Consider the following 25292-nt stretch of genomic DNA (forward strand, 5'->3'; position numbering starts at 1 on the left):
GATGGAATATGCCCTTGAGAACTTAAAGAGATGCTGATTTATATAGGCTGTTATTTCTGATTCCTTCATGTTATTAATGGTTTAGAGAAAAGCTGATGTAACTGCAATATTTAATAAGGATTTGCAGTTTAACGTGGCAATAAGGCTGTGTGATATCTGTAGTGGGCAGGTTATATGAAGCTTTGTTAAAGGGGATGTTTACCTTTATATTAACTTTTAGTATGTTATAGATGGACCTATTCTAAAAAACTTTTCAGTTGGTTTATTATTTATTTTGTGTTATTCAATGTCTAATGTCTCTACTTTGCTTATTTCCAGCCTGTCAGGCTCACTGGCTCCAGCAACTCAAGAACAAATTAATTTTATAGCATCAATTATTTCAATCTATTATTTTTAATTATTAGTGGTGCTTGCGAAGCAAAGCATCACTACTGTTATCTTGCAAACTTATTTTTATTCTTCTTCCGTATTAAAGTTTGGCGCGTAACTAGTCCCGCACCGTTTGTCCTAGACCCATGAATGAGGTGTCAAATCGTGCGGCTTAATCGGAAATGGGGTGGTATGACTTTTCTAAGGGGTGGGTGGTTAATTGCCCCTTGCGGGGGCAATTAACCACCCCGAAAAGTCCCATAGATTAACATTGAGGCCAACTTTTGACGGATTCTAGCGCAGAGAGGGAATCTTGTAGAAACGTTAAATTTACCACATTTGAAGAGGTTTGCGACCTGTGTCAGATGATACCCCACACGAGGGTATAAGTTTTACCCCCGGGGCAGGAGAGGTCCCCAAATTTGCCCCATTGACTTATAATGGGGAATTTATCGAATAATTAGTTTGTCGCAGACCCATGAATGAGGTGTCAAACCGTTCAGCTTATTCGGGAATGGGGTGTTGTGACTTTTCTGTCCTATTTTGGGGACCCAAAAAAGTGAGCGGAGCCGCAAACAACCAATCAGATTTTCCCTATTGACTTCAATGAGAAAATGTAAACAGCTGTAATTCTCACAGTAATAAAGCCAGAGCTCCCAAACTTGGCACCGTGGGTCACTGGGTGACTGCGGCCAAAATTTACAAAAAGTGGGCGGAGTCTACAACAGCCAATCAAATTTCAGCCATTCAATTAAATAGGAAAATTTTAAACTGCTGCCGCTCTTAGACGGTTAATGGCAGCCTCCTCAAAGTTGGCACAGTTGGTCACTGGGGGACTGGGATTAAAATTAAGAAAAGTGGGTGGAGCCAAAACCAACCAATCAGATTTCTTTGATTGGTTTTAATGGGAAAAATTAAGAAGGCTGGCATTCTCTCAGTATTGATGTCAGGGACCTTGAATATCACAAATGTGGTCGCTGGGGGTTTCCACTTCAAGTTTAGAAAAAGTGGGAGGAGCCACCAACAACCAATCAAATTTCATTCATTGATTTTCAATAGAAAAAAATAGAAATGCTGCCATTTTTACACATTAAATGACAGCATTCCCAAACTTTGGTATGTTAGTCACTGAGTGACTGTGGTTCACAATTAGGAAAAAAAGGGGCAGGGCAACAACAGCCAATCAGATTTCAGCCTTTGACCTTAATGAAAAATGATAAACTGCTGCTATTATCACGGTTTAAATGCTAGGTGTACCAAACTTGGCTCAATTACTCACTGGGTGACTGCGGTCAAAATTTAGGAAAAGTGGGTGGAGCCATAAACAGCCAATCCGTTTTCACCTATTGACTTCAATGTAAAATTTTTGATTACCGCCGTTCTCACAGTTTTAAAACCGGAGGCCCCAAACTTGGCACTGACCATGACTAGGTAACTGGGGTTAAAATTCAGAAAACTGGGCGGAGCTTAAGACAGCCAATCAAATTTTACCTAACGCTATTCAATGGGAATATTTAAATTCCTGTCATTCTTACACTGTTAATGTAAGAGTGCTCAAACTTGGTCCATTTGGTGACTGGGTTGCAAATTTTTAAAAGTGGGCGGAGCCAAAAATAGCCAGTTTGTTTGGATTGATTTCAATGGTAAAATTTGGTTGGCTTTAAATTTCACCGGTTTAATCCGGATTCTACCGACTTTGTGTACTCTCTAGGCACCAGGGGCGACTGGGCAAGACACCCAACATATATGGGGGGCCTGAGTTTTGCCACGGCAAGCACCACTCACATTTTCTTCAGGAAATGTACCTCTCTAGTTATAACTGTTATTCTTATTTTTAATCACTTCACTTTAATTTCAGGCCCTTTTTTTACTGGTCTTTCTTTGTGACTTGCAGGCTGATGCGCCATACAACCATACACTTGCTGGAATTCCAAGCCTGGGAGTTGCAGAACAAAATATGTGAATGGGAAAAAAGAAATAAATAAATAACCGAGAAAAACAAGCTGTCAATTTGCTCCCCCTTTAAGAAATCTAAAAAAATCATGAAGATATGAACTAAATAATGTTCTAAAAGATTTTTTCCCTCTCTGAGGCAAATTAGAGAGGCTTCAGATGGGTTTTTTAGCTTCATCTGGAACAACTAGCAGTTAGGCAGGTGTCATTTAAAAAATTGAAATTGCTCAATGTGATTTACAGCGGGATATCACCCAGCCAATAAATGGACCAATAAATTGCCATCTTGAGACACCACAAATCAAAATCTTTTGTATGACCACTTTTAGTCATGATTTGAGAACTCTCTACGCAGGTATGATTTTCATAACAGCAGGGAGCAATACAAAGCTTTATGATTGGCAACTACAATATAAGTTTTTCTTTTTACTATTAACACTTTAACATGTCCACTACTGCTGCCATCAATGGAAAGTGCCCCAATATGCTCTGCCTTATTTTCCAATGTGCATAATTGTCAGACTCTTATATACATACTGTACATAAACAAGCAGCTCAGTACATATAAAGTATTTACAATCTTGAATGATACTAGTTATAAAAAGAGGGGAAATATGTGCCTTACCCCAAATAGTTATAAACGTACTTAGTTCCGACTGTGACCCGGGCTGCAGTTAACACTTTGATCAGCATGTCTGCTATTGTTGACACAATGGGAAGTGCCATAATATTTTCTGCCTTTTAAACTGTTTTCCAAAAAACCGTGCATTTTTGGGTATTACTTTTCAGAGCATGGTCCCTTGCATGCAAGGCAATTGGCAGACGATGTGGTCCACTCCTCTGCTGCTGCACTGCTGCTCCGTGTGCCTGCACCTGAATACATTGCCTCAGCTCAAGTACAGGCAGACACAGTGGATTCAGCACAAAATGCAAAGTCTTGTGTATTTGGCACCAGAATCCTTTTTGTCTGCCTGCACCCGAGCCAAGCCAATGTATTCAGGTGCAGGCACATTGAGCAGAAATGAAGGAGCTGATTCTGTCTGCATTTCTCTGCAGGCTGACATTTGCATCATCTGCCACTAGCCTAAAGGCAGCCATACATAGGCTGATCCTGTATCTAATTGATTGACCAGGGGGGGCTGAATTGTTGGATACTGCATGACGGGCCATACATTTTATTGTTCCATTTGTTTGGGCTGACAGATATGGCACATTGGCAGGTTACATCTTCTAACACTCCTGATTGATCAACCAACCGATATACATGGTACATAGATGAAAGTTGGGATTGTCCATGCAGTGTACAGGAAATAAAAACTTTTATTTATGATTATATATATATGGCCATGAAGAAAAAACCCTTCTGCAAATATCCTTATGGCTGAGATTTAACAGAACATTAAGGGGCACATTTACTCAGTTCGAGTGAAGGAATACAATAAAAAAAACTTCGAATTTCGAATGTTTTTTTTGGCTACTTCGACCTTCGACTATGACTTCGAATCGAACGATTCAAACTAAAAATCGTTCTTTAGGCTACCATTCGATAGTCGAAGTACTGTCTCTTTAAAAAAAACTTCGACCCCCTACTTCGCCACCTAAAACCTACCGAGGTACAATGTTAGCCTATGGGGAAGGTCCCCATAGGCTTTCTAACAATTTTTTGGTCGAAGAAAAATCATTCGATCGATGGATTAAAATCCTTCAAATTCAAATAATTAACCCTCAATATTCGACCATATGTAAATCTGCCCCTAACTCTAGTACTCTTAGATCCCAACTGAAACACATTTTGGTTTTGGTTACTTAACAGAATTAAGCTCTCATTCCTTGTATGGCTAACGGTCAGATATTGAACATATCTGCATGTCTATGGCCAGCCTTAGTTAGCAGAATTATTCAAAAAGTTTAGCAAAAAAAATATGCAGTCTTTTGAAAAAATTATGATAGAGTCTCTTTTAACTGTAAGGGGCATATTTATCAAGGTTCGAACTTGAAAAACTTTGAAATTCGAATTCAAACAGACCAACTGAAATTAAGTTGTTTTTTTTTTGCCAAATAGGTCAGTTTTTTTCCAAAAAAACCCTTAGATTTTTCAAAGTCCACCAATTGACTCCAAATAGGATACTAGGTTCTAGGAGGTCCCCCATAGGCTAAAACGGCAATTTGGCAGGTTTTAAATGGCAAATGGTCGAAGTTGAATTTTTAAAGAGACAGTACATGATAAATTTCGATATTCGAATTTTCAAATTTCTTTCACATTCGAATCGAATTAGGACAATTCCCTAGTCGAAGTACACAAAAAATAGCTCGAAATTCGAATTTGTTCATCTCGACCTTTGATAAATCTGCCACTAAGCGATTTACAATTAGATTTAAAGAATTACTGGGAAAAAAACGGATATTCTTTAACATTCCAGGGTGTCAGTGGTCAGGCATTGAGAAAATAAATAGCCTGGCAGGTACTTGTCTGGCCACATATAGTTTGAGAGGAGGGGGCGTTATGTAAGGATTCTGAGGGTTGTACTTGACAAGCTGAGTGTTTAAATTAGTGGTGTGTTCCCCAAGATTGGTTCAGCGTCAGCAATGACATTTAGAGCAACCGTTTCAGCCATTCAGTAATGGCTGCTGTATATACAGTAACCCTTTGTGCCTTGGACTGAACAATGTACGTGTTGTTAATAAGCAGAGACATGCAGGAGCTTTGTGTGGCTGCTGCTTCCTAGCCCCTATTGGGTATGCACTAATTCCCCCCTCACTGCAGCACAGACCTGTATTGGCTAACAGTGTTAAAGGCTGCAACACACACATACACACACACACACACTACTAAGCTCAAAGAGAAAAGAAACTCTTTTTTAAATCTATCATAATATTGCCTTTGAAAGCTACTTATAACTTCTACCCGCAACACGAAGGGTACCGAAGGTTTTTGCCGGTAACCCAAGGGTACCCGACCCGCTGCAGGACTCAAACACCAGAGACAGGAACATTCAACTTTAAACAGTAAAGAATAAATAATGGAAAGTAATTGAAAAAAGTCTTTATTTTCGGAAAAAAACCGAAAAACAACTGAACTGAAAAAAGTGTTTGGAAGGTGAACAACCCCTTTAAGAGGAAACTCAGTTTTTCTAGCACAAAGAGTGCTCCAGAGATGAATTTCTAAAAGCAGGCTGATTATCAGCCCCATACGTAGCATACACCCCCTTACCTTGCCTGTATCTGGAACCATTGCATTGGTCTAGTTGCAGACACACGTGGCAGATTTCAGAGCTTAAAGTGGACCTGTCACTCAGACACAAAAATCTGTATAATAAAAGTCCTTTTCAAATTAAACATGAAATCCAATTTCTATTTTTTATTAAAGCATTCATAGCTGCTGTAAGCTCATTTAAAAATCTCAGCTGTCAATCAAATATTGTCTGCCCCTCCTCTATGCCCGTGGCATAGAGGCGGGGCAGACAATTACTTTCACTTTCCATTCAGCACTTCTTAGATGTCACTGCTCTCTACATATTCCCCTGTTCTCTTTACCATTTAATTGTGTAACCAGGGCATGAGGATGGACATCGGGTCCCCCATTCTGGTGCACAAACAAGATTCGGAGATGATGCAAGGCTCTTCTTAATAACAGTGTCCACAAAATGGCTCCTGCCTGCTTGTTATAATTATGAATTCCCAGACTAAAGGAAACAAGATTCAAATAATTTATATAGTGTTATTAAAGTTCATTTTGCTTGACTAATGTGATAAAATAGGATTTTGAATAATTTTTTTGGGTGACGGGTCCCCTTTAAACACAAATCTTTGCATTTCCCAGTCAAAATCCTCTGCGTTTGCCTGCACCGAGGCCAACAAAATGGTTCTGGGTGCAGGCAAGGTAAAGGGCTGATTGCTGCGTAGAGGCTGAGTTCCAGTCCTGTATGGCATAAGCCTTAGGCTAGTGCCGCATGGGGGATGAAATTGGCCTGCTAAGGTATGGAGGCTGAAAATCATCTACTCCTTCTCTCCAACCTGCACCCAGAACTGTTGTGGTGGCTTGGGTGCAGACACACATGGCTGATTTTGCCGAAGAAACGCAAGAGTTTGCGTCCTCAGGCACCTGAGCTGAAACAACCAGGCCCGGATTTGTGGAAAGGCCACCTAGGCCCGGACCTAGGGTGGCAGGATTTTAGGGGGGCGGCATGCTGCCAAGAACACCCGCATTGGTTTAAAAACACTGGGGATGCGCTGGAGATACAATCATTTTTTAAATTTCCACATTGATGATGAAAATTTGCATGAATAAAGGAGAGGGGACAGGGTTGGCGAATGGCAGTGGGCCTAGGGGCGCCCTCTTTGTAAATGCGGCCCTGGAAACAACAGTTCCGGGTGCAGGCAGGAGAGGAGGCTACTGCCCACTTAAGGGCTGATTTTGAAAATCTGAAATATGTAGGCTAATTTCAGATCCTGTTTTGCATTAGCCTTAGAAAAAAAAACCCTCACTGATTCTGCTGAGCAGAGGAGAAGCTGATAACTCATCCACAGATAATTCACACCTGTAATGAGCTACTTCTTATCCCAAAGCATAACAAAGGCTGCTAATTTAATGAATATATACACTGTATGTATATATATACTGTATATATATATATATATATATATATATATATATATATACAGTGTATATATTAATTAACAGAATGAAAATAAATTTTCAACACAAGTATTATTGTGTTTATTACAAATGTCTATATAACCATTTAACAGTTTAAGGCAATGACAGATGAAGATATTTGTCAAAGGCAAAGTTGCCGGTAGTTGCCTCTCCCTATGCCTGTCATTGCTTTTAGGCAATATACGACACAGCATAGATCAAAGAGCAACTTGGAAAAATATAATTAGAAAATCTACATTGTACGGTAGAGAAGCAGTTCAATTGTTTTCTAAAATAGCTTAGTTTTTAGTCTAGTTGCTATATAAAATGAGCCTCACAGCCCTGCTGGATCTAGAAGCAACTTTATTAGCCATCCCGAAGCACAAGATTTTACAAGCAGTGGCTAACAGTACATTATATTTAAATATAAACAACGCCTTTTCACGTTCCAGTGTTATGGACTCTCAATCAATGTTAAAATGCATCAGTTTTTGTGTTTGGGCTGCTGAGATCCATGGAAGCGCGGATTTATGGGAATCATGTTTGGAAACAATGTGCATGAAGCATGTGCGCTGGCAGCATATTTTCTCAGCTGCTTCGGGCAGGGAAGAGAACAATGGGAAAGCTCAGAAAATTGAATCTTTTACTGGCACAGATTTACCCCTCTGCCCAGTCTCCTCATATTTCACTTCTTTTTAGTAATACTGCAGTTCCCCGATTTTAGGATTCAGCTGAAAACCAAATACACTAACAACATATATAAATTCTTGCACATTTATAAAGAACCAGTCCCCAAGCCAACTGTTTTTTAGTCCTGTGATCCATTGAGCAGTGCTGTAAATACTGTATATACAGTGCCTTGGATTTATCTGGCTAATTGTGAATTCTGCAAAGCGATTTGGGATTGAGTAAAGTCCCCATAAATAAATGCAGCATGTAGCAAATTGCTTCTTAAACGGACCTTGCAGCGGGTAGTTATGGAGTCTGAAAATAACAGATGTTCTATGTCATGTTATTGCTGAGTAAAAGAAACAAATGTCCATGTCTAATGGGATGACATTGCTGGAATATATTAGAAATCATGTTCAGTGCTCATAATACTTTGGGGGGTTGGTTAAAGTGGAACAGGCTGAACACAGATGAAGGCACATGATATTATTGCTGCCTTTCTCATATCATAGGGGATTTGGATTCTGGCAAATGCCAGAGGGGCTGCTGTAAGTTGCCATAGAGTCACTATTTATTGGGCTGGTGGAGGCTGTTTGGGCCTCTGTGTACATGAAATGTCAGAGCCGATTCTAGAGAACTATAGAGAAGAGCCATTCCTCCTATGCAACTTTATGGGTCAATAACAAAGTGCAAGATTGGGTGCAAATGGAAAAAACAGGCACAAACCACTGTGCTTTTTGCACTCTTGTACTGTCCTGCACTATAGGACTATGTGCTCCAAAAAGTGCAGAGACCAGCATGTGCCCCATGAATACAGCAATGACAGCATTTGGGAACTCTTATATTCATAAGGCACAAGCGAAAGCACCTAGACATCCCTCCTCCCAATAAATAAAGAGATTTTAAGCTCATTTGGGTAGGGCCCTCTTTACCTCTTGTATCCCGAATTAGTTGCTTTTGTTTGTAATTCTGTATGTTCAGTGTATACACCCATTACAGTGATGTGGAATATGTTGGCGCTTTATAAATATATTTTAATATTTATATTTAAATATAAATGTTTAAATATATTATACGCTATATTAAATATAATATTCTACATCTAATTCTGCCTTTGATTTAAAGTGATACAACGCAATTTACAATTTATTAATTAGTTGCAACCATTCTTTGATACTGCAGAGAAATGTATCACTAACGCAGCAAACTGTTTAGAGCAGTGATCCCTAACCAGTGGCTCATGAGCAACATGTTACTCACCAACCCCGTTAATGTTACTCTCAGCAGGGCCGGAACTAGGGGTAGGCAGAGTAGGCACGTGCCTAGGGCGCAAAGCTTGGAGGGCGCCAGGCACGTACCTTTCTCCGCTTCCTACCCCTCGTCCGGCTGAGTGCGCTCCTCTTCAGTCCTGCGTACTGTCTGTGCGCCTGCGCGTACAGGAGGAGAGCTTACCGGAAGGGGGTGCCGGTCAGTCAGCGCACATGCGCACGTACTGCCAGCACGCACGGTGGAAGGGGCGCCACGGCTGGCTGGGTTGCCTGGGGCTCCTGGCCAGCGTGGCCCGGCCCTGGCTCTCAGTGACCTCAAAGCAGGAGCTTATTTTTGAATTCCAAAGCAAGTTTTGGTTACATAAAACCAGAGTCTCCTGTAGGCTGCCAGTCCATATAGGGGCTAACAAATAGCCAATCATAGCCCTTATTAGACATCCCAGGAACTTTTTTCATGCTTGTGTTGCTCCCAAACTCTTTTTACATTTGAATGTGGCTCATGGGTAAAAAAAGGTTTGGGAACCCTGGTTTAGAAAGTCAGCAAACTGGATTACTTTTTACCCATGCACAGATATTCCCCCTGTATAATGGACTGCTGATAACAAACCAGTCACAACAAAGGGTGAAGGATAGGGGGGCTGTAATTGGATTATCTACCTAGCAAAGACCAAACATGGAGTAGTTTGAATCTTGCTGTTCAGCAAACATGGCAGAAATAAAATAATACCTATTGCTTCCCTACTCCTGGAACTGTATGGTCTTGTACACTTATTTGGTGTCATCAAAAATAACACCTTACCTGCAATTAAATTACAGTAAACCCATTTGAAATAACTATGTATTAGTAAGACAGTATTTAATTAATCAGTCGGTGCTGGCTGTTCACTATGCAGCTCTAAAAAAATAACTGCCATTTTGTTAGTTCTTTATTACAGTGATCTTTTTTTTACTACTTTACCCAGAAGAGGGAGCTCCTGCTTCATTGCTGCAAACTCCTGTACAGGTACAATTCCAAAACACACAGGTGATCATTGGGCAATCTGCAGGCTGCATATGGCCCTCAAATATATTGTAATGCTCCCCTAGCCCACCCACAGACTCATTTTTATGAAACCCACACCAATGTTCCCTCTGAGCTGTGTGCTTTTGTGCGCACACACAATTAAGGCAACTCACATAATAAATTGTGGTGCACACAAAGAATTTTGCATATATTGTAACCTATGCATAGTTTTTTAAAATGCGCAGAAAATGTGCGCTCATAGCTGAAAAGGAATTACAGGGAACTTGTATATTAAAGGGGCTGTTCCTCTTCCAAACACTTTTTTTCAGTTCATTTGTTTTTAGATTGTTAAATCCAAAAGATATATTCCAAAGCTTTCTATAAAAGTTAAAAAAATCAGTCTTTATTTAGCATCAAATATTAAAAAGTAGGCATACAGCGTTTCGTACCCACCGGTACTTATTCATAGGCATAGCGCTTTTGGACAGGTCTTACAGACTGCAGCAGTTGGTCAGTTATTTTTTTTTTCAAAAGATTTTTTTTTTTTTTTAACTGTTTTTCCAGTTCCAATTTAATATTCCAGTGATGGTGTTTCAGTCTGGAAGCCCAGTAATCCAGGTGCAAACTCTATGTTTGGTCTTTGTGAGGTAGGATAATCAGTTTTTTGTGTGTGACTGGTTTGTTAACAGCAGTCTATTAAATAAAATAGGGGGAATATCTGTGCACTGATACAAATAATACAGGTGCCTGGCTCTTTAAAATGTTACGATTATTTTTTCCAGTGGGGCTGTACTCACACAGGTGGGTGTAGGCGCCGACCGCAGGTTGAGACGCAACATGCTGCATTTTTCCTGCGTTCAGCTCCTACACGCGCCTGTGTGAGTACAGCCCCATTGTAAAAAATGTAATGCGTCTATTCCTGCGCTCCCCTGCGGCTGAACACAGAAAAACGGAACACAGGGGAGCACAGCTACAACCGCTCGTCAGTAAGAGCCCTTAGAAAGATAAGAAGGTGAAAAATGAAACTTAAAGCTTCCATATTAGAAAACCGGTTACAAATAGAATATAAAATGTAATTCTCTTTATTTCCAGTGAACGATCTGAAACCAACTGAATTGAAAAAAAAAGAGTCAGGCAGCATCAAACATAAACCCTACTTATGCCCTGCGCAATACGTCTGTGCCTGCTGGGAGTGGACTTTTGGGCAGATATAGGAGAGAACTTGTTAAAGAGAGGTGAGGTTGGCAGCCAAGCATTGTGTGTGCAAAGTAGATGCCAAGTCAAGACACATACTCACTAACATAATAATAATAACATAGAAGCTACAAGAGAATCCAAATACAAACAGGACTTTATTAGAAAGGGGAGTCAAAAGAGTCAGACATTTGCAGAATATAAAATACACGGTGGGATTCTTAAGGCTATCAGTCCATAGACGTCACAAGCTCAATAAATAACCCCGTTTATTTAAGGCACAGTGGCAAAAAAATTGTCATTAACCATTTCTAGATGAATTAAATCCATTCCAATTTCCTCTGAACCACTGGTTCACAAACCAAAATGTAGATACATTTTAGACCATCACAATGGGAAATAAATCCAAAGAAAGATTTATTTTGAATTTCCTGGTCCCTGGAAAGTCAACTCTGATGCCATAAGCTCATTCTGAGTTCTATACCTTCCTTCACGCTTATATTTACAATTGTTGAAAGGAATGACATCACTACTAACCAGCGGCAGGGTGCTGCGTGAGAAGAATGACTAGTCAATATAAGCTTGATGGCAGCTCAGTTACTGATATTGCTACGCAGATATACAGAGAAAGAACATATGACACAACTTGTGCTATTATTTTTACTTAAATAGGTTATTCGCATTTAAGTTAACCTTTTGTATATTAGAGAATGGCTAATTTTACATTATAATTTTTGAATTATTTGCCTTCTTCTGCCTCCTGCCAGCTTTCAAATGGGAGTCGCTGACCCCAGCAGCCAAAAAACAATTGCTTTGCGAGTCTGCATTTTATTCTTCTAATTACTTACCTTTCTATTCAGACACCCTCCTATTCATAATCCTGTCTCTTATTCAAATCCATGCATGGCTGCTAGGGTAATTTGGACCCTAGCAACCAGACAGCTGGCCAAACTAGCAAACTGGTGAGCTGCTGAACAAAAACCTAATTAAAAAAAATAATAAAAAATGAAGACCAACTGCAATTTGTCTTGAATAACACTCTCTACATTATACTAAAAGTTATCTTAAGGGCAGAGACGACATGTCAGATCCAGGGAGATTAGTCAGCCAGTGATAAATCTCCTCTTCTTTGGGGCAATTAATCTCTCCAAACTGCCTTCCTGCTGGCAAGAATGAAAATCGCCGACGGGATAACACTCGAATCGATTCTTTTTCTGAAGTCACCCGAAAGTTTCCTCGTGAAGCAACTTCGGAAAACGAAGTGCCATCCGAGTCCAATTTTCATTCTTGCCGGCGGGAAGGCAGTTCTGGGAGATTAGTCGCCCCGAAGATGAGATTTGTCGCCGGACGACTAATCTCGCGATGTGTGTCTGCCCTAAAGGTGAACAACCCCTTACATACATGATTTCAGAAAGTGGTACATGTTCTATTCAAGCAGGATCTCTATAGCCAATAAATAAAACTGGAATCTGCATAGTTTCCCTCTTTGAAATAAATGCACCCATCTGAAAGCAATAAAGCAGGAATCGCTATACAAGTGTTGAAATCTACATATCCCTTTCCAAGATTAAATGAGACTTCTTTCTTCTCTGCCCAGTGCCCACATCCATAGGGACTTTAGGTGGAAACACACAATAGATCCTGCGTCCCTGAATGCTTTAGTCATGGCAAGTAAAACTGTAGACCTACTAACTTTGTATGTAAAATGAAAATATACTCCGGTCCCAAAAAATAAAAAAAATAAAACACTTGGTAACTTCCTTCTTGCTCCTGTTTTGGTCAGTTCAGTAGAACCATTTCAATACCAAACCTGCAGCATCAGCCTTCACTCACAAGGGTGTTGCAGTTGTGCAAGGACGTTTGCACAAGTGTAACACTATACTTGTAGTCTATTGCATTCCAGGATTCAGAAGGACTCTGTGAAACACTTCTCTAAGCCTTGGCAGCAGCACAGACGCCAGGGTCAGTTTGTGACTCAAAAGATGGTTGTCGGATTGTCATCAGTGCAGCTTCATCTCTTGGTCTAATCTTATTAAAGGGGAACTATCGAGAAAATAAAAATTTAATAAGCCTCCATACTGAAATAATAAAACAATCAATTAAATATTCTGCATCATTTCTGAAATAATCAAGTTTATCTTCACTATTCCTCTCTCAGTATCTGTTTCTCTTCATTCTGTCTTCATGCAGCAGTTGGGTGTCAGATATTCAATGACAGTTAGATCCAATATATCTTATAGGGGGCTTCCTTTCCTAGCAGATGTATTACAGCTCACTCAAATAACGGATTCCAGTACAAACACAAAATAACTGTCTTTTGCACAAATCCTGCATGTAGAGAGACACGATGTCTGGTGATTTTAATAGAGTGAGCTCTAATACATCTTCTAGGCAAAAGGAGCTCCCCTATAAGATATATTGGATCATTAATTTGACACCCAAATCCTGAATGAAGACAGAATGAGGAGAAACAGATGCTGAGAGAGGAATAGTGAATATAAACTTGATTATTTCAGAAACAATGCAGAATTTTTAAGTGATTGTATATAGAAAGTTTCTTATTTCAGTATGAGGAAGCTTATATTAAATCTTCATTTTTGCGATAGTTCCCATTTAAAGCTAAACAGGGACTTTACTAGCAGGGACAGTTTCTTATTAAAGGGGAAATAAATGGAAGATAAACCCAGCTAATAAATAGGGTATATTTAAACTTTAAGTGCAGGTCTGTTAGTTCATTAAGTACTGTTTCTACAATCCACTGTGCTAATCAATCCAGTGCAAAGTTGGAGGATGTAGGATGCTAAAAATATACAGAAAAAAAAATAATACATAATTAGAGGAGACAATAAAAATGATATATTGGCTGCTTGACAAGATTGGACTTTTTTTTTTTTTCAATAAAAATATGACACTTTAAGGTCAACTTCTGCAGACGTACAAACATTTACAGTAAGTGAGCAGAATGGGGAAGCCAGATGAGTATTATGAAGAGGTATATGGTACATCTGGTTAGATTAAGTGGGGGGGGGATGTACAAATTCAGAGCCTTTCTGTTTCACATAAATGCACAGTATCTTCAAGCCACAGCCCACTGTCCACACTTCTGTTCAGATAGTGTGATTTAGCACCAAAAGCCATATCCTTTCCAGCTATTCCATAATGACTTTGCCGCAAATAAAAAGATTGCTTAGCAACAATACAGTAACATCGGCAATTGCTGTGTATCTTAGATAGGAAATAATAATCTTCTAAAATGCTCAGTTGTTTACAGGGTATAAGTTAAGACAGTTTGTTATATAGGATACACCAAAGCCGTCAACATTACTGCGCTCCACCAATAGGCACACAGTACTTCACGTTCTCTCATTTTATTCAAACATACTTGTCACAAATAAAAAAAACGAGGACCCGCTGTTTTTCATTCCACCCTGCAGTTGTTCTTGTACTCCTGCCCATTGCACCCAATGCTCCCCTTCCCACACCCAGCTCACAAAACATCCCAACCTCATCCAGTGCCATTAACACAATGCTCGAGCCACTCCAGTGTTTACCACTGCTCCCCTCACATCCACAACTGACGTTTAAATACAACCATTTACAATTTAACATCTGTAACAGATAATGCAGTGATTTCCCAGCAGGCCTCCGCACACACGGAAACTCTTCCAGGCTATGTGACCTTGATTCGACTGTGACACACACACACACAGAAAAGGAAATCCCAATTTCATAATAAAAACAAGAACTGTATAAAAATCTGTGATTCACATATAAAGGAAGCAGGTCTGTGGAGCAGGAGGTGGAGTCTTGATGTCACAGTGTTCCGTGTGAATATGATCCATCTCCATCTTTTGGAAACAGAAAACTACTCTGTGTGCCGCAAAACAAAACGAGAAAGAAGATTCAGTTAAAGAACTTACCCCCCATATTTAAAAACAGAAAGCTTAGCCAAAGTTAGCACAGGTGCAGCAACCAATAAGATGATTGCTTTTAATGGAGAACTAAAGCTTAACTAAAGAAATAGGTTAGAAATGTTGTACATTATGTTTTGTGCAACCACAGCACTTTAGCAGTGAAGATCTGTGTCTCCAAAGATGCCCCAGTAGCTCCCTATCTTCTTGTCTGCCGATTCACTGCACATGCTCTGTGCTGCTGTCACTTACTGAGCTTAGGGACTCACTCACAATATACAGTACACATATAATATAAATGTCACAATATAAGGCTGATTAATAATTAATAAAGATAATTACTAATTGGCAGCACAGAAACCAGTGCAATTAGCATCAGAATTTAATAATCAGCCCTGTAGCATCAGCTTATATTACAGACCAACCTCATTTTCTGCTTGCTAATTTGCAACAACCCCTAAGCTTAGTTCTCAACAGCTGCTCAGAGCCCACTGAGAATGTGAGTGTCGCAGACACTTTCCAAGATGGTGACCCCCTGTGACAAGTTTGAAGTCCTGGATCATTGCTGCTATTGAGAAGCTGAAACTTTAGGCTGGTGCAATAGGTTCAGTATATTAAATATGTCATTTTTAGCCATATTCATTTCTAGGGTTTAGTGCTCCTTTAACTGGGTGACCAGTAAAGTCTACCTAATGATTAGTTGCTATAGGTGACTAGACCTGTCTCACCATTATTCTCCTACACTGTTCCGCAAAGCGGCCTCTTCACGCAGTGCTGCCATTGCCAACCGCAAGTGTTCCTTTAGCTGGTCAATCTCACGCTCCGAGCGAATCTTAATATTGCTGAGTTCCATGTAAATATCCTTGTATTTCTCTGAGGCATAACGCTTATCCTGAATGTGGAAAAATTGAAACAGAAATATGTAAGAACATTTTATAAAAGTAAGGTAAGAATAAAATGAATTGAAGAAGACATCTATTCATATGCAACTCAAGTGTAATAATATTATACAAGTTATATGTTCCAGCAGAAAAAACTATTTCTGAACATTATCTGGCAATGCACAGGGACAGGCAGATGCCATTTATGTCACTGCAAGGGCAGTGAAATGTATTCTCCGCTGGTGGAGCAAATGCCACACGGGACATGTAATCTTGAACAAATGTACATTATACAGCAACGTTTTGATCTTCAAATTTGCCCCCAAACCTTCACATCTATATGGGAACCTTTGTCATGTGCTCTTCAGCCTTGTGAATGCTCAACTGTGTTCCAATGTTTCAGCCGTGATCTAAACTGTGGCTAAAATGGAAGACTGTGGATGCCCTACAAATACTTGCACCTGCTTTTACACACACATAAAACATAGATATAGGAGTTTTAAAATGAAAATGCCGCAGGACTGCTGCAATTCTTGTGTTTACTGTACAGCTTTATAGAATCTGGTGCAATCTGCAGACCTATAAAACATAACCCAAACCTGGAAGATTACTATTGTATGCAGAACTAAAACAAACAGGTCGGAGGGATATAGCACACAGGGAGAGTAATTTTCTTGCGATTAGACAGAATCACTGCATGTAAATTCGAGTAGTGATTCTAATGGATGTGGATGACAATGTATTTTCCAGAGGATCTGTCTCCCATGGGCAACTTGCAGGCACATAGAGCAGAGCAGAGGTTGACCTAAAAATGTGAAAGCTCCTTGTGCCTGCACGCAAGTGGAAGCTGCACTTATCAGTGCAGGATAATGGAGCTGGGGCAAAGAGTGAATCCGCTTCTCTCAGCCTGAAAAAAACCGGGCTGAGTGCAGTGGAGCCAACACTCTGTGTGCCCGAAGCCTAAGGGCTGAAACAAATGGCACAGCTTGGTCCGATCTGACGCGATGAAAGGAAACAGATGCAACGAGACGGATGTGCTGAAAATAAGGTAAGTAATAGAAATTCAGACCTTGTCGCTACGTGCATCCGACACAATTGTCGCATGCGAACGCTGCACGTTGTGTCTTCATCCAACAGTGTCGGATGCACTCATCGACAAGGTCCGACATTTCTATTACTTACCTTATTTTCGACGTATCTGTCTCGTCCCATCCGTTTCCTCTCATCGTGTAGTTCTACCCTTAGAGGATTTCGTTTTGAAAGGATAGGACTGCCAGAGGCATGCTGCATAGAGATTTTATAGGTTTTACAGATTCAGGGCAAACCACCAGCCAGAAATTGATCATGATGTAAATATTAGAATACTGATCCACAGTGCTTAATGATATTCTTTTTTGCTGTAAAAATGTTTGATTTCACAGACATAACCTTTTTTTGCATCTAATCCATTTATTTTTGCTTCATTTAAAGAGCACATTTATCAGTTTAAAGCCAACAGAGCATACACAAAGCCACTTTTTTACAGGGAAGAGGCCTATGAGAAAGGGATAGCTGGAAGGTAGAATAACACTCCAACAAACTAAATGCAAAGGATTTAAAGTATAAAACATTTTGCTGTACACATCCATGAGCCTGCAAATTCCAAAACTTAGATCCATGAATGGATCATCTTTTTAAATGTGAGCAGAGAGGGCAACAAGTTAAGTATTTAAAAAAGCTGACCATTAATTATTCTATAGTGTTTACAATAATACAGCTTCCTGTCATGTAATCGGAACCCTACAAACATGGATTCAGAGCATGAAATCTTCACTGCAAACTTTGGAAATAAAATATTTGGAGGATCCACTAAACGAAGCATAGCACAAAACAAAACTCTAGACAATTGGCCTAAGCTGCTTCCTGTCCTGTTTTAAAATGTATTCCTTCTTCAAAGAGCATGTCCTCACCTTCTGCACATTCTCAAGATCTTCGCGAAGGCAGGAAATTTCCTTTTGCAAATACTGCAGTTCGTTGTCTTTCACACGCAGTAAAACCTGTTTCAAAAAAAAAAAAAGTGAGAGTTAAAAGAGAAATAAAACCCCTGCCCCCTGTTTATAACCGATAGCAGATACCCCCTTCCCAATTGCATTGGCCAATACAGGTAAAAGTCCTGTGGCACCCCATACTGGCTTAGTAGCTGCAGAGAAGCACAGTGGAGTTGGTGGACACCATCTGTATTAGCTACAAATCCTGTTATTTTCTAGCATTGTTTGACAAACAGCAGAATGTGCGGTGGATGCCATGACAAGATTTGCTTCCATTGAACATGCTCCTGCTCATTAGCGACTGCCAGGGAGCATAAAACATAATGTGACAAGGCTGAAGAATGGAGGCCGCCAACCCCGCTGCACTACTGTGTTTGGGGAAGAAGCTGTGCAGTGTTCTCCTTTAAATGTATCTAAATACAAACAGGCTCACACACACACATATATATATATATATATTGGGGACCTTGAAAAAGGATCCAATTGGAAACGAAACGTCGGATCTAATGTTGTGTATTCAATAAAACAACACTCACAACATTCACTAAGCTAATGGGAGAGTGCTGATCCTTCACACCACTATATATATATCCTGACGACGGTTCAGAGAGAACCGAAACGCGTTGATGTGGGGTAGGCTGTAACACTCCAATAAAACCTTTTTTGTCACGACACGCGTGAGTGCTCCTAACTATATCTATCTATCTATCTATATATATACACCCAAAATATTGAATGTATGAGGGGAAAAAAGACATACAATGAATGTGTTTAATCAAAAAATAACAAGAATAGGCATAGCCCTTCCATCTGCATACAAAGTTACCTCAAGCTCAGTGTTGTTCTTTTCTCCTTGCCGAGTTCCATCACCAGGGCCATTGCCTGCTGTTAATGATCGCAGCTTCCCGATTTCCTCTGACAGACGTTTGTTCAGTTCCTGCACCAACAAATACAATCACTAAGGTTATACCATTACCATTCATAATAGACCAATTTGTACTCACCTGCATCTGCTAAAGCCGTCTTGAACCTTTTTTTTTTTCTTTATACATCATTTTCCTATTTGTTTTTATATAACTTTTGTGCACCACTACTTACCTCACATGGCATTCTGAAAAAGCCCGCTACAATCTTCCTTTACAGAATCTTGCTTACCTGATTCTGTCTCAGCAGTTCCTGTCCCTCTGTCTGACATCTTTGTAGTTCCTTCTCCCTGTCCTCCCCAGCTTGGTTCAGTGCATTAATCTCTAGGCATTTCTGGGAGTAACGCTCAGATAAAGCCTGCAATTCCCGCCTTAAAGATTCCATTTCAGACCTGGGAAAAAAAGATGCCTTTTTATTCAACTGTTCATTGAGGACAATCAGACTGTAGGCTTAAATCAACAGAAAGAGCAGGGTGATAGACTAGTAGTAGGAACTGTTACCAAGGAAGGTATAAAAACATACTGGTTTTGTCGGCGAAGCAAATCTTGTGATGCAAAACCACCATGCTGGAATGACCGGGCTTTCTCCACCTCTCTCTGCAGATCCACTTTATGTGCATTACGAATAGATTCAATCACTAGCAACACAAATAGGTGTTAATATATTAGTATGGAATTAATAGTGGTAGGCCAAATTAATAGACTCTCAACTACCTGAGCAACACATTTTCTAAATGAACAGCACTATCAGTTCCACACAGGCAATGGCTAGAAAGGAGAACATCAACCAAATTACATTACATTATGATAACCAAATATGCTCCAGGAAATTCTAAATTAAATGTTCCAATTATTTGTACAAATCACTGGGGCTGCACTGTTAAAGGTAAAGTCTATCATCTTCAAACATAATACTGTAGCCCAAAAGTATGGAAAAAGAATTCAGACAAGAGCTACAAAAATGCACCACTGCATACAGTGCCCCCACGGTTACTAAGGGTTATACATATACACTGCATAATCCTCACACGTACCAGATGCTGTGGCAGCTGCCTCTTCTGCAAGCAGCTGCTCTTTCTCCTGCCTTAGTCTCTGTAACTCCCATTCATGGTGTCGCTGGAGCTCAGACATCAGCTGTTTGTGAGAAGCCTCCATCTGAGAAAGACTTCGTTCACAGGCCTCCTTTAATACAAATAAACAATTTACAAGATGGATGTAATAGAGACAAACCATACTGATGGAATTCACAACTACAGGACATTGGAGTTTATGTTTTTTTCTTTAACACAGACATACAATGGGTAAAGTAATAGGGATCTGCAGAATAACAGACTAAACTTACACTTGAACACCATCACAAACCAAAGCAAAACACATACTGGGAACAGTTTCTTAAGTGTACCTGTCAAGTAAATACACACACATGCACATGCTGCCAATTACACTACATTTGATATAATAAAAGTGAAACAATCATAGTATTAACAAGACAAGAGATAATGCTTTACACATTTACTAGGAAAGTGTCAGTATGTCTTTAAGATCAGATACTGCGCCCCAGCCTCATAATTGTTTCCCACTGCAGGCCGCATACTGTACTCAGTTGTTCACCCTTACTCAAAATGAAATGTGCTTTTTACATTAGCCCTCAGCCTATTGGGACATACACATCTAAAGTCAACCCTGGACACAACAGGGAAAGGGAGAGCCGGTTAGTGACACAGTATAGTAAGGAGGCTGCATATAGGCCACCATATCTCCTTAAGCTTACACTATAGTTTCAGAAACCACCTCCTGCCCATCCGGTTTTTTCTATATATCCGGCAACCAGTTATCCAGAATGCTCCGAATTACGGAAAGGTCATCTCCCATAGACTCCAAATAATGCAAATTTTTAAAAATGATTTCCTTTTTCTCTGTAATAATAAAACAGTAGCTTGTACTTGATCCAAACTAAGATATAATTAATTCTTATTAGAAGCAAAACCAGCCTAATGGGTTTATTTAATATTTACATGATTTTCTAGTAGACTTAAGGTATGAAAATCCAAATTACGGAAAGATACGTTATCCGGAAAACTTCAGGTCCCGAGCATTCTGGATAACAGGTCCAATACCTATATATATATATATAGTTGCTGTGGGTGCTGGGCCAAATTTGAGCATGAAGCAATTAGACAGGGACCCGTACTCCAATCCACTCCAATTATTGGAGTACGGGTCCCTGTCTAAATGCTATATATATATATATATATCTATATATAGTTTGACCCCACCTCTAAATTTCAATTTCAGTTAAAAAAGCTTCTAGACATGGCAGTGACGCACGGATGGATCCTGGAGGAAACAAGAGACTATCTTTATGTGGAACACCCGGTAAGGCCAGCATTTTATACCCTACCCAAGGTACACAAGAGCCTTACCTATCCACCAGGGAGGCCGATTATCTCGGCTAGAGGTTCCCTGGGGGAGTGCATTGCTAAATTTGTGTATAAGTGGCTACAACCTGTAGTGCGAGGGTTAAGTACCTTTTTGAGTGACACCAATGACTTCTTGAAGCTAATAGACAGCATTCAAAGTGAAAAATTGGATTTTTATTTTGTAACTATGGACGTCAAAAGCTTATATACTTGCATTCCCCATGCTCAAGGTCTGGCAGCAGTAAGAGATCTGCTAAGTAATTGTGATGGGTATGAAGGCCCTCCCATTGAATTTTTAATATCACTACTGGAATATATTCTTTACAACAATTACTTTAAATTTGAAGACCAATTTTACATTCAATTGTCGGGGACAGCAATGGGATCGAATGTAGCGCCTACTTATGCCAATATATACATGCATCAATACGAAAGTGAGCACTTGTTGTGCCACCCGTTATTCCGTCGTTTTGGAGCATACTATAGGCGCTACATCGATGACTTGTTTTTTATATGGTACGGCACTACTGAGGACTTGATTTCCTTTACAAATGATCTCAATTCTTTACCGTCTGCAGTCAAATTGACCCTAAGCTATGACAATACATCAATGCACTATTTGGATGTCACGGTGTACAAGGATGTGCCTAATAAGAAACTTCAGACAAAAATCTATCAAAAATTAACAGATAGGAACACGTTGCTTCATTATAGGAGCAGTCATCCAAAGCATTTGGTGAATTCTCTTCCAAGATCACAGATGTTGCGAGTGGTTAAAATCACGAGTGATCTTGGGGAACGAAAGAAAGCATTGCAGGCCATGTCGGCACGCTTTCTGGAGAGGGGATACCCCAATGAAATCATTGCACAAGCCAGAGGGTGGGCATTGAGTTTGGACAGAGCGACTTTATTACGAGCCAAAATTTCGACTCAAGATAGAAATCAGGATGATCTGTTCTATATGAACACTTATGGGCCGTGTTCTTCTCTAATTAAGAAATCTCTTTTACAGCACTGGCCTTTGGTCAGCACCGACCCTGACATGTCGAAGCTTGTGAACAAGAAGCTCCGCTTTGGTTATAAATGCAATAGAAACTTGAGGGAACTATTGACACCTGCAGACCCGGCAAAGAAGTATGTACAATCAACAGGAGGCATTACGTTAAAACCTGGAGTTTTTAAATGTAATAACTGTGTGATGTGCAATACATTAATACTTGGGGATCAATTTTTTAATCCTCATAGTGGGAAAGCTTACCATATAAAACACAGATTAACCTGCCGATCACATAATGTGATATACATCATAAAATGTCCGTGTGGCCTGCTGTACTGCGGCAAGACCATGAGACAACTGAGGGACAGAATCAGCATGCATAGGTCAACGATACGGGCGGCATTGGATACAAACTATGATAGTAAAAAGGTGAAACAGGATATATCTAAACAACCCATTGCCCAACATTGGTTGAAAGCGAAGCACCCCATTTCTACATTTAAATGCATGCCCATAGATGTGGCAAAAAGCCCACGGAGGGGTGGAGATATTGACCGGATCTTACTACAAAAGGAAGCATGACATTTGAATTAGGGTGTGTTGCTCCGAAAGGGCTGAATTCTACCCTCCAATTCAATGGGTTTCTGGATAGGAGATAGCTATTTTGTATATTTGGAAAAAGGAAACAATATAGCAATTACTATGTCTTTTCTAACTTTTGCTAGGATTTGAAACAATGTTTATGAATAAATAATATGTTGCAATATAGTAGATAAGAATGAGTGTTGGTTACAGATGTAACATAGCAACAGTTTTGATTTGTTGTGCCAACTAGACATAAGTTAGAAGTACATATGGTTTGCAATAACCTGGAGGTGCTGTTACAATATGGTTTTAGAAATTTTAAGTTTTTTTTAACCTAATCACTTCTATAAGCACGCAGCACTTTAATACACCAGTGTTTTAACCACAATGTATTTTATTAATCAGTAAGTTGTTTTAATCAACATTTTAAGATGTTCTTCACTGCTGCTATCTAAAAGGCCATATAAAGAGTTAATTTTGCACAAGCCAACGCAGGCACAGTCACATGATGTGGGTGGAGGGTATTTAAGTGGTTTTCTATGTATGTAATATTACCTTGATAAAGGTCCCAAGAGGGACCAAAACGTCGGTTGTACATACTAATGTAACAATACAAGTTTTCTTCACTGCAAAGACCCCTGGTGCTGGTTTTTTGTTCTTTTTATATATCTATCTCTCTCTCCCTCTCTCTCTCTCTCTCTCTCTCGATAGAGATAGATAGATATAGATATATATATACATATACATACACACAAACGTGTAAATGAAATAAATAATGGACGTAAGTATTCACTGATAAAATTAAAGTATATCATATGTGAATTAATAAAATATCTAGACAAGGAAAACAATAATATAAAAACAGCTGCTCCCTTTTATATTTTAGTGTCCAGAAATTAACAGCTCAAGCCAAAAAACAGGATTTTGCTTTTTTAATAAAAACATCATGCTTCTAAGAATTAATGCAGGCAATCTGAAAATGCTGTGAACTGTATGTGTAAATTCACTACAGGCATTTTCACAGATTACTGGCCCTTTAAAGTACATTATATCAGAATGCACCCTCAGGCCTCCTTTGATAAAACCAGAGCTCTGCAAATGGCATAGACAGAGTGTGAAAAACCATGTAAGCAGAAGACTCACCTGTGAAATGTAGCCAGTAGGAACAGCACCCTCCTTTCCTGATTTCTGAGACTCAAGCTCTTTTTTAGCCTTTTCCAGCTGTTTTTTTAGACTCTGAATCTAAAAGAGGAACAATAAAGGGATTTAAGTAACGACTTTCCCAATCAACCATGTTTCACAGTCATAAAAAAAAAAAAAAATTCCCCACTGACGTGTTTACAAGGGTGAAATAGACATAAGTATTTGTGTGAAAAAAAAATAATATGTCAATCTTTAGGTAAATGGCACAGGAAGTGTTGAAATGCCAGTCATGCCCACTTCCTGTCACATGCAGGGACAGGCTGTTTTTGGATAATGAATTGTTATTGAATAAAATCAACATAACACAACAGTAGGTCATACAGTGCATTTTCTTAACCCAATGCTATATTAGTATGCAGTGTTTTGGGCAACTGGAACTGGTTAAGGGGATGGAAGATTTAAAGGGGTGGTTCACCTTTAAGTTAACTTTTAGTATGCTTCAATTGGTCTTCATTATTTAATTTTTTATAGTTTTTGAATTATTTGCAGTTTTCTTCTGATTCTTTCCAGCTTTCAATGGGGTCCCATCTAACAATAAATGCTCTGTAAGGCTACAAATGTATTGTTATTGCTATTTTTTATCTCTCATCTTTCTATTCAGGCCTCTCCTATTCATACTCCGGTCTTTTATTCAAATCAACGCATGGTTGCTAGGGTAATATGGACCCTAGCAACCAGAGTGCCGAAATTGCAAACTGGAGAGCTGCTGAATAAAAAGCTAAATAACTCAAAAACCACAAATGATAAAAAAATGAAAACCAATTGTAAATTGTCTCAGAATATCACTCTCTACATCATTCTAAAAGTTAATTTAAAGGTGAACAACCCCTTTAAACTATGAGGGCAGACTGTCAAATTTGGGGTTGTTTTCTTTGAAAAAAAAAAGACGCGTGCGAGGGGACATGATTACTCTTTATAAGTATATTAGAGGGCATTACAGACCGCTAGTGGGATATCTATTTTTCCATAAAATGGACCACCGAACCAAAGGCCATCTCTTTACACTAGAGGAAAAGAACCAGGGTAGGTGTTTCTTCACAGTGAGGTTGAGGAATGCACTGCCGGATGATGTTGTAATGACTAAGTCTGTTAGCACCTTTAGGAGGGGCTTGGATGATTTCTTGGACAAGCATAATATCCAAGGCTATAGTGATCCTAAAAATTACAATTAATTTAGATATTGGTACATATAGTTTCAGTCGGTGTGTGTAGGTATGTGCACTGGGATTCATTCAGAGGGGTTGAACTTGACG

General features: G+C 39.5%; 1 protein-coding gene across 2 annotated transcripts in view; it reads right to left on the reverse strand.

Moving 5' to 3' along the window:
• Positions 1-13974: 13974 nt before the first annotated feature.
• The window catches only part of triobp.L (TRIO and F-actin binding protein L homeolog), a 29956-nt gene continuing 18638 nt past the window's right edge, over positions 13975-25292 (reverse strand). The window contains 8 exon segments of one of the 2 annotated variants that reach the window (NM_001093388.1): positions 13975-14962; positions 15732-15895; positions 17834-17920; positions 18738-18848; positions 19067-19226; positions 19358-19472; positions 19869-20016; positions 23980-24078. In NM_001093388.1, the coding sequence (NP_001086857.1) occupies positions 15734-15895; positions 17834-17920; positions 18738-18848; positions 19067-19226; positions 19358-19472; positions 19869-20016; positions 23980-24078 (882 nt within the window). In that variant the 3' untranslated portion in view covers positions 13975-14962; positions 15732-15733. 2 annotated transcript variants of the gene reach the window in all.

The sequence above is a fragment of the Xenopus laevis genome, chromosome 4L (genome assembly GCF_017654675.1).
Source record: "Xenopus laevis strain J_2021 chromosome 4L, Xenopus_laevis_v10.1, whole genome shotgun sequence".
NCBI classification, from domain to species: domain Eukaryota; kingdom Metazoa; phylum Chordata; class Amphibia; order Anura; family Pipidae; genus Xenopus; species Xenopus laevis.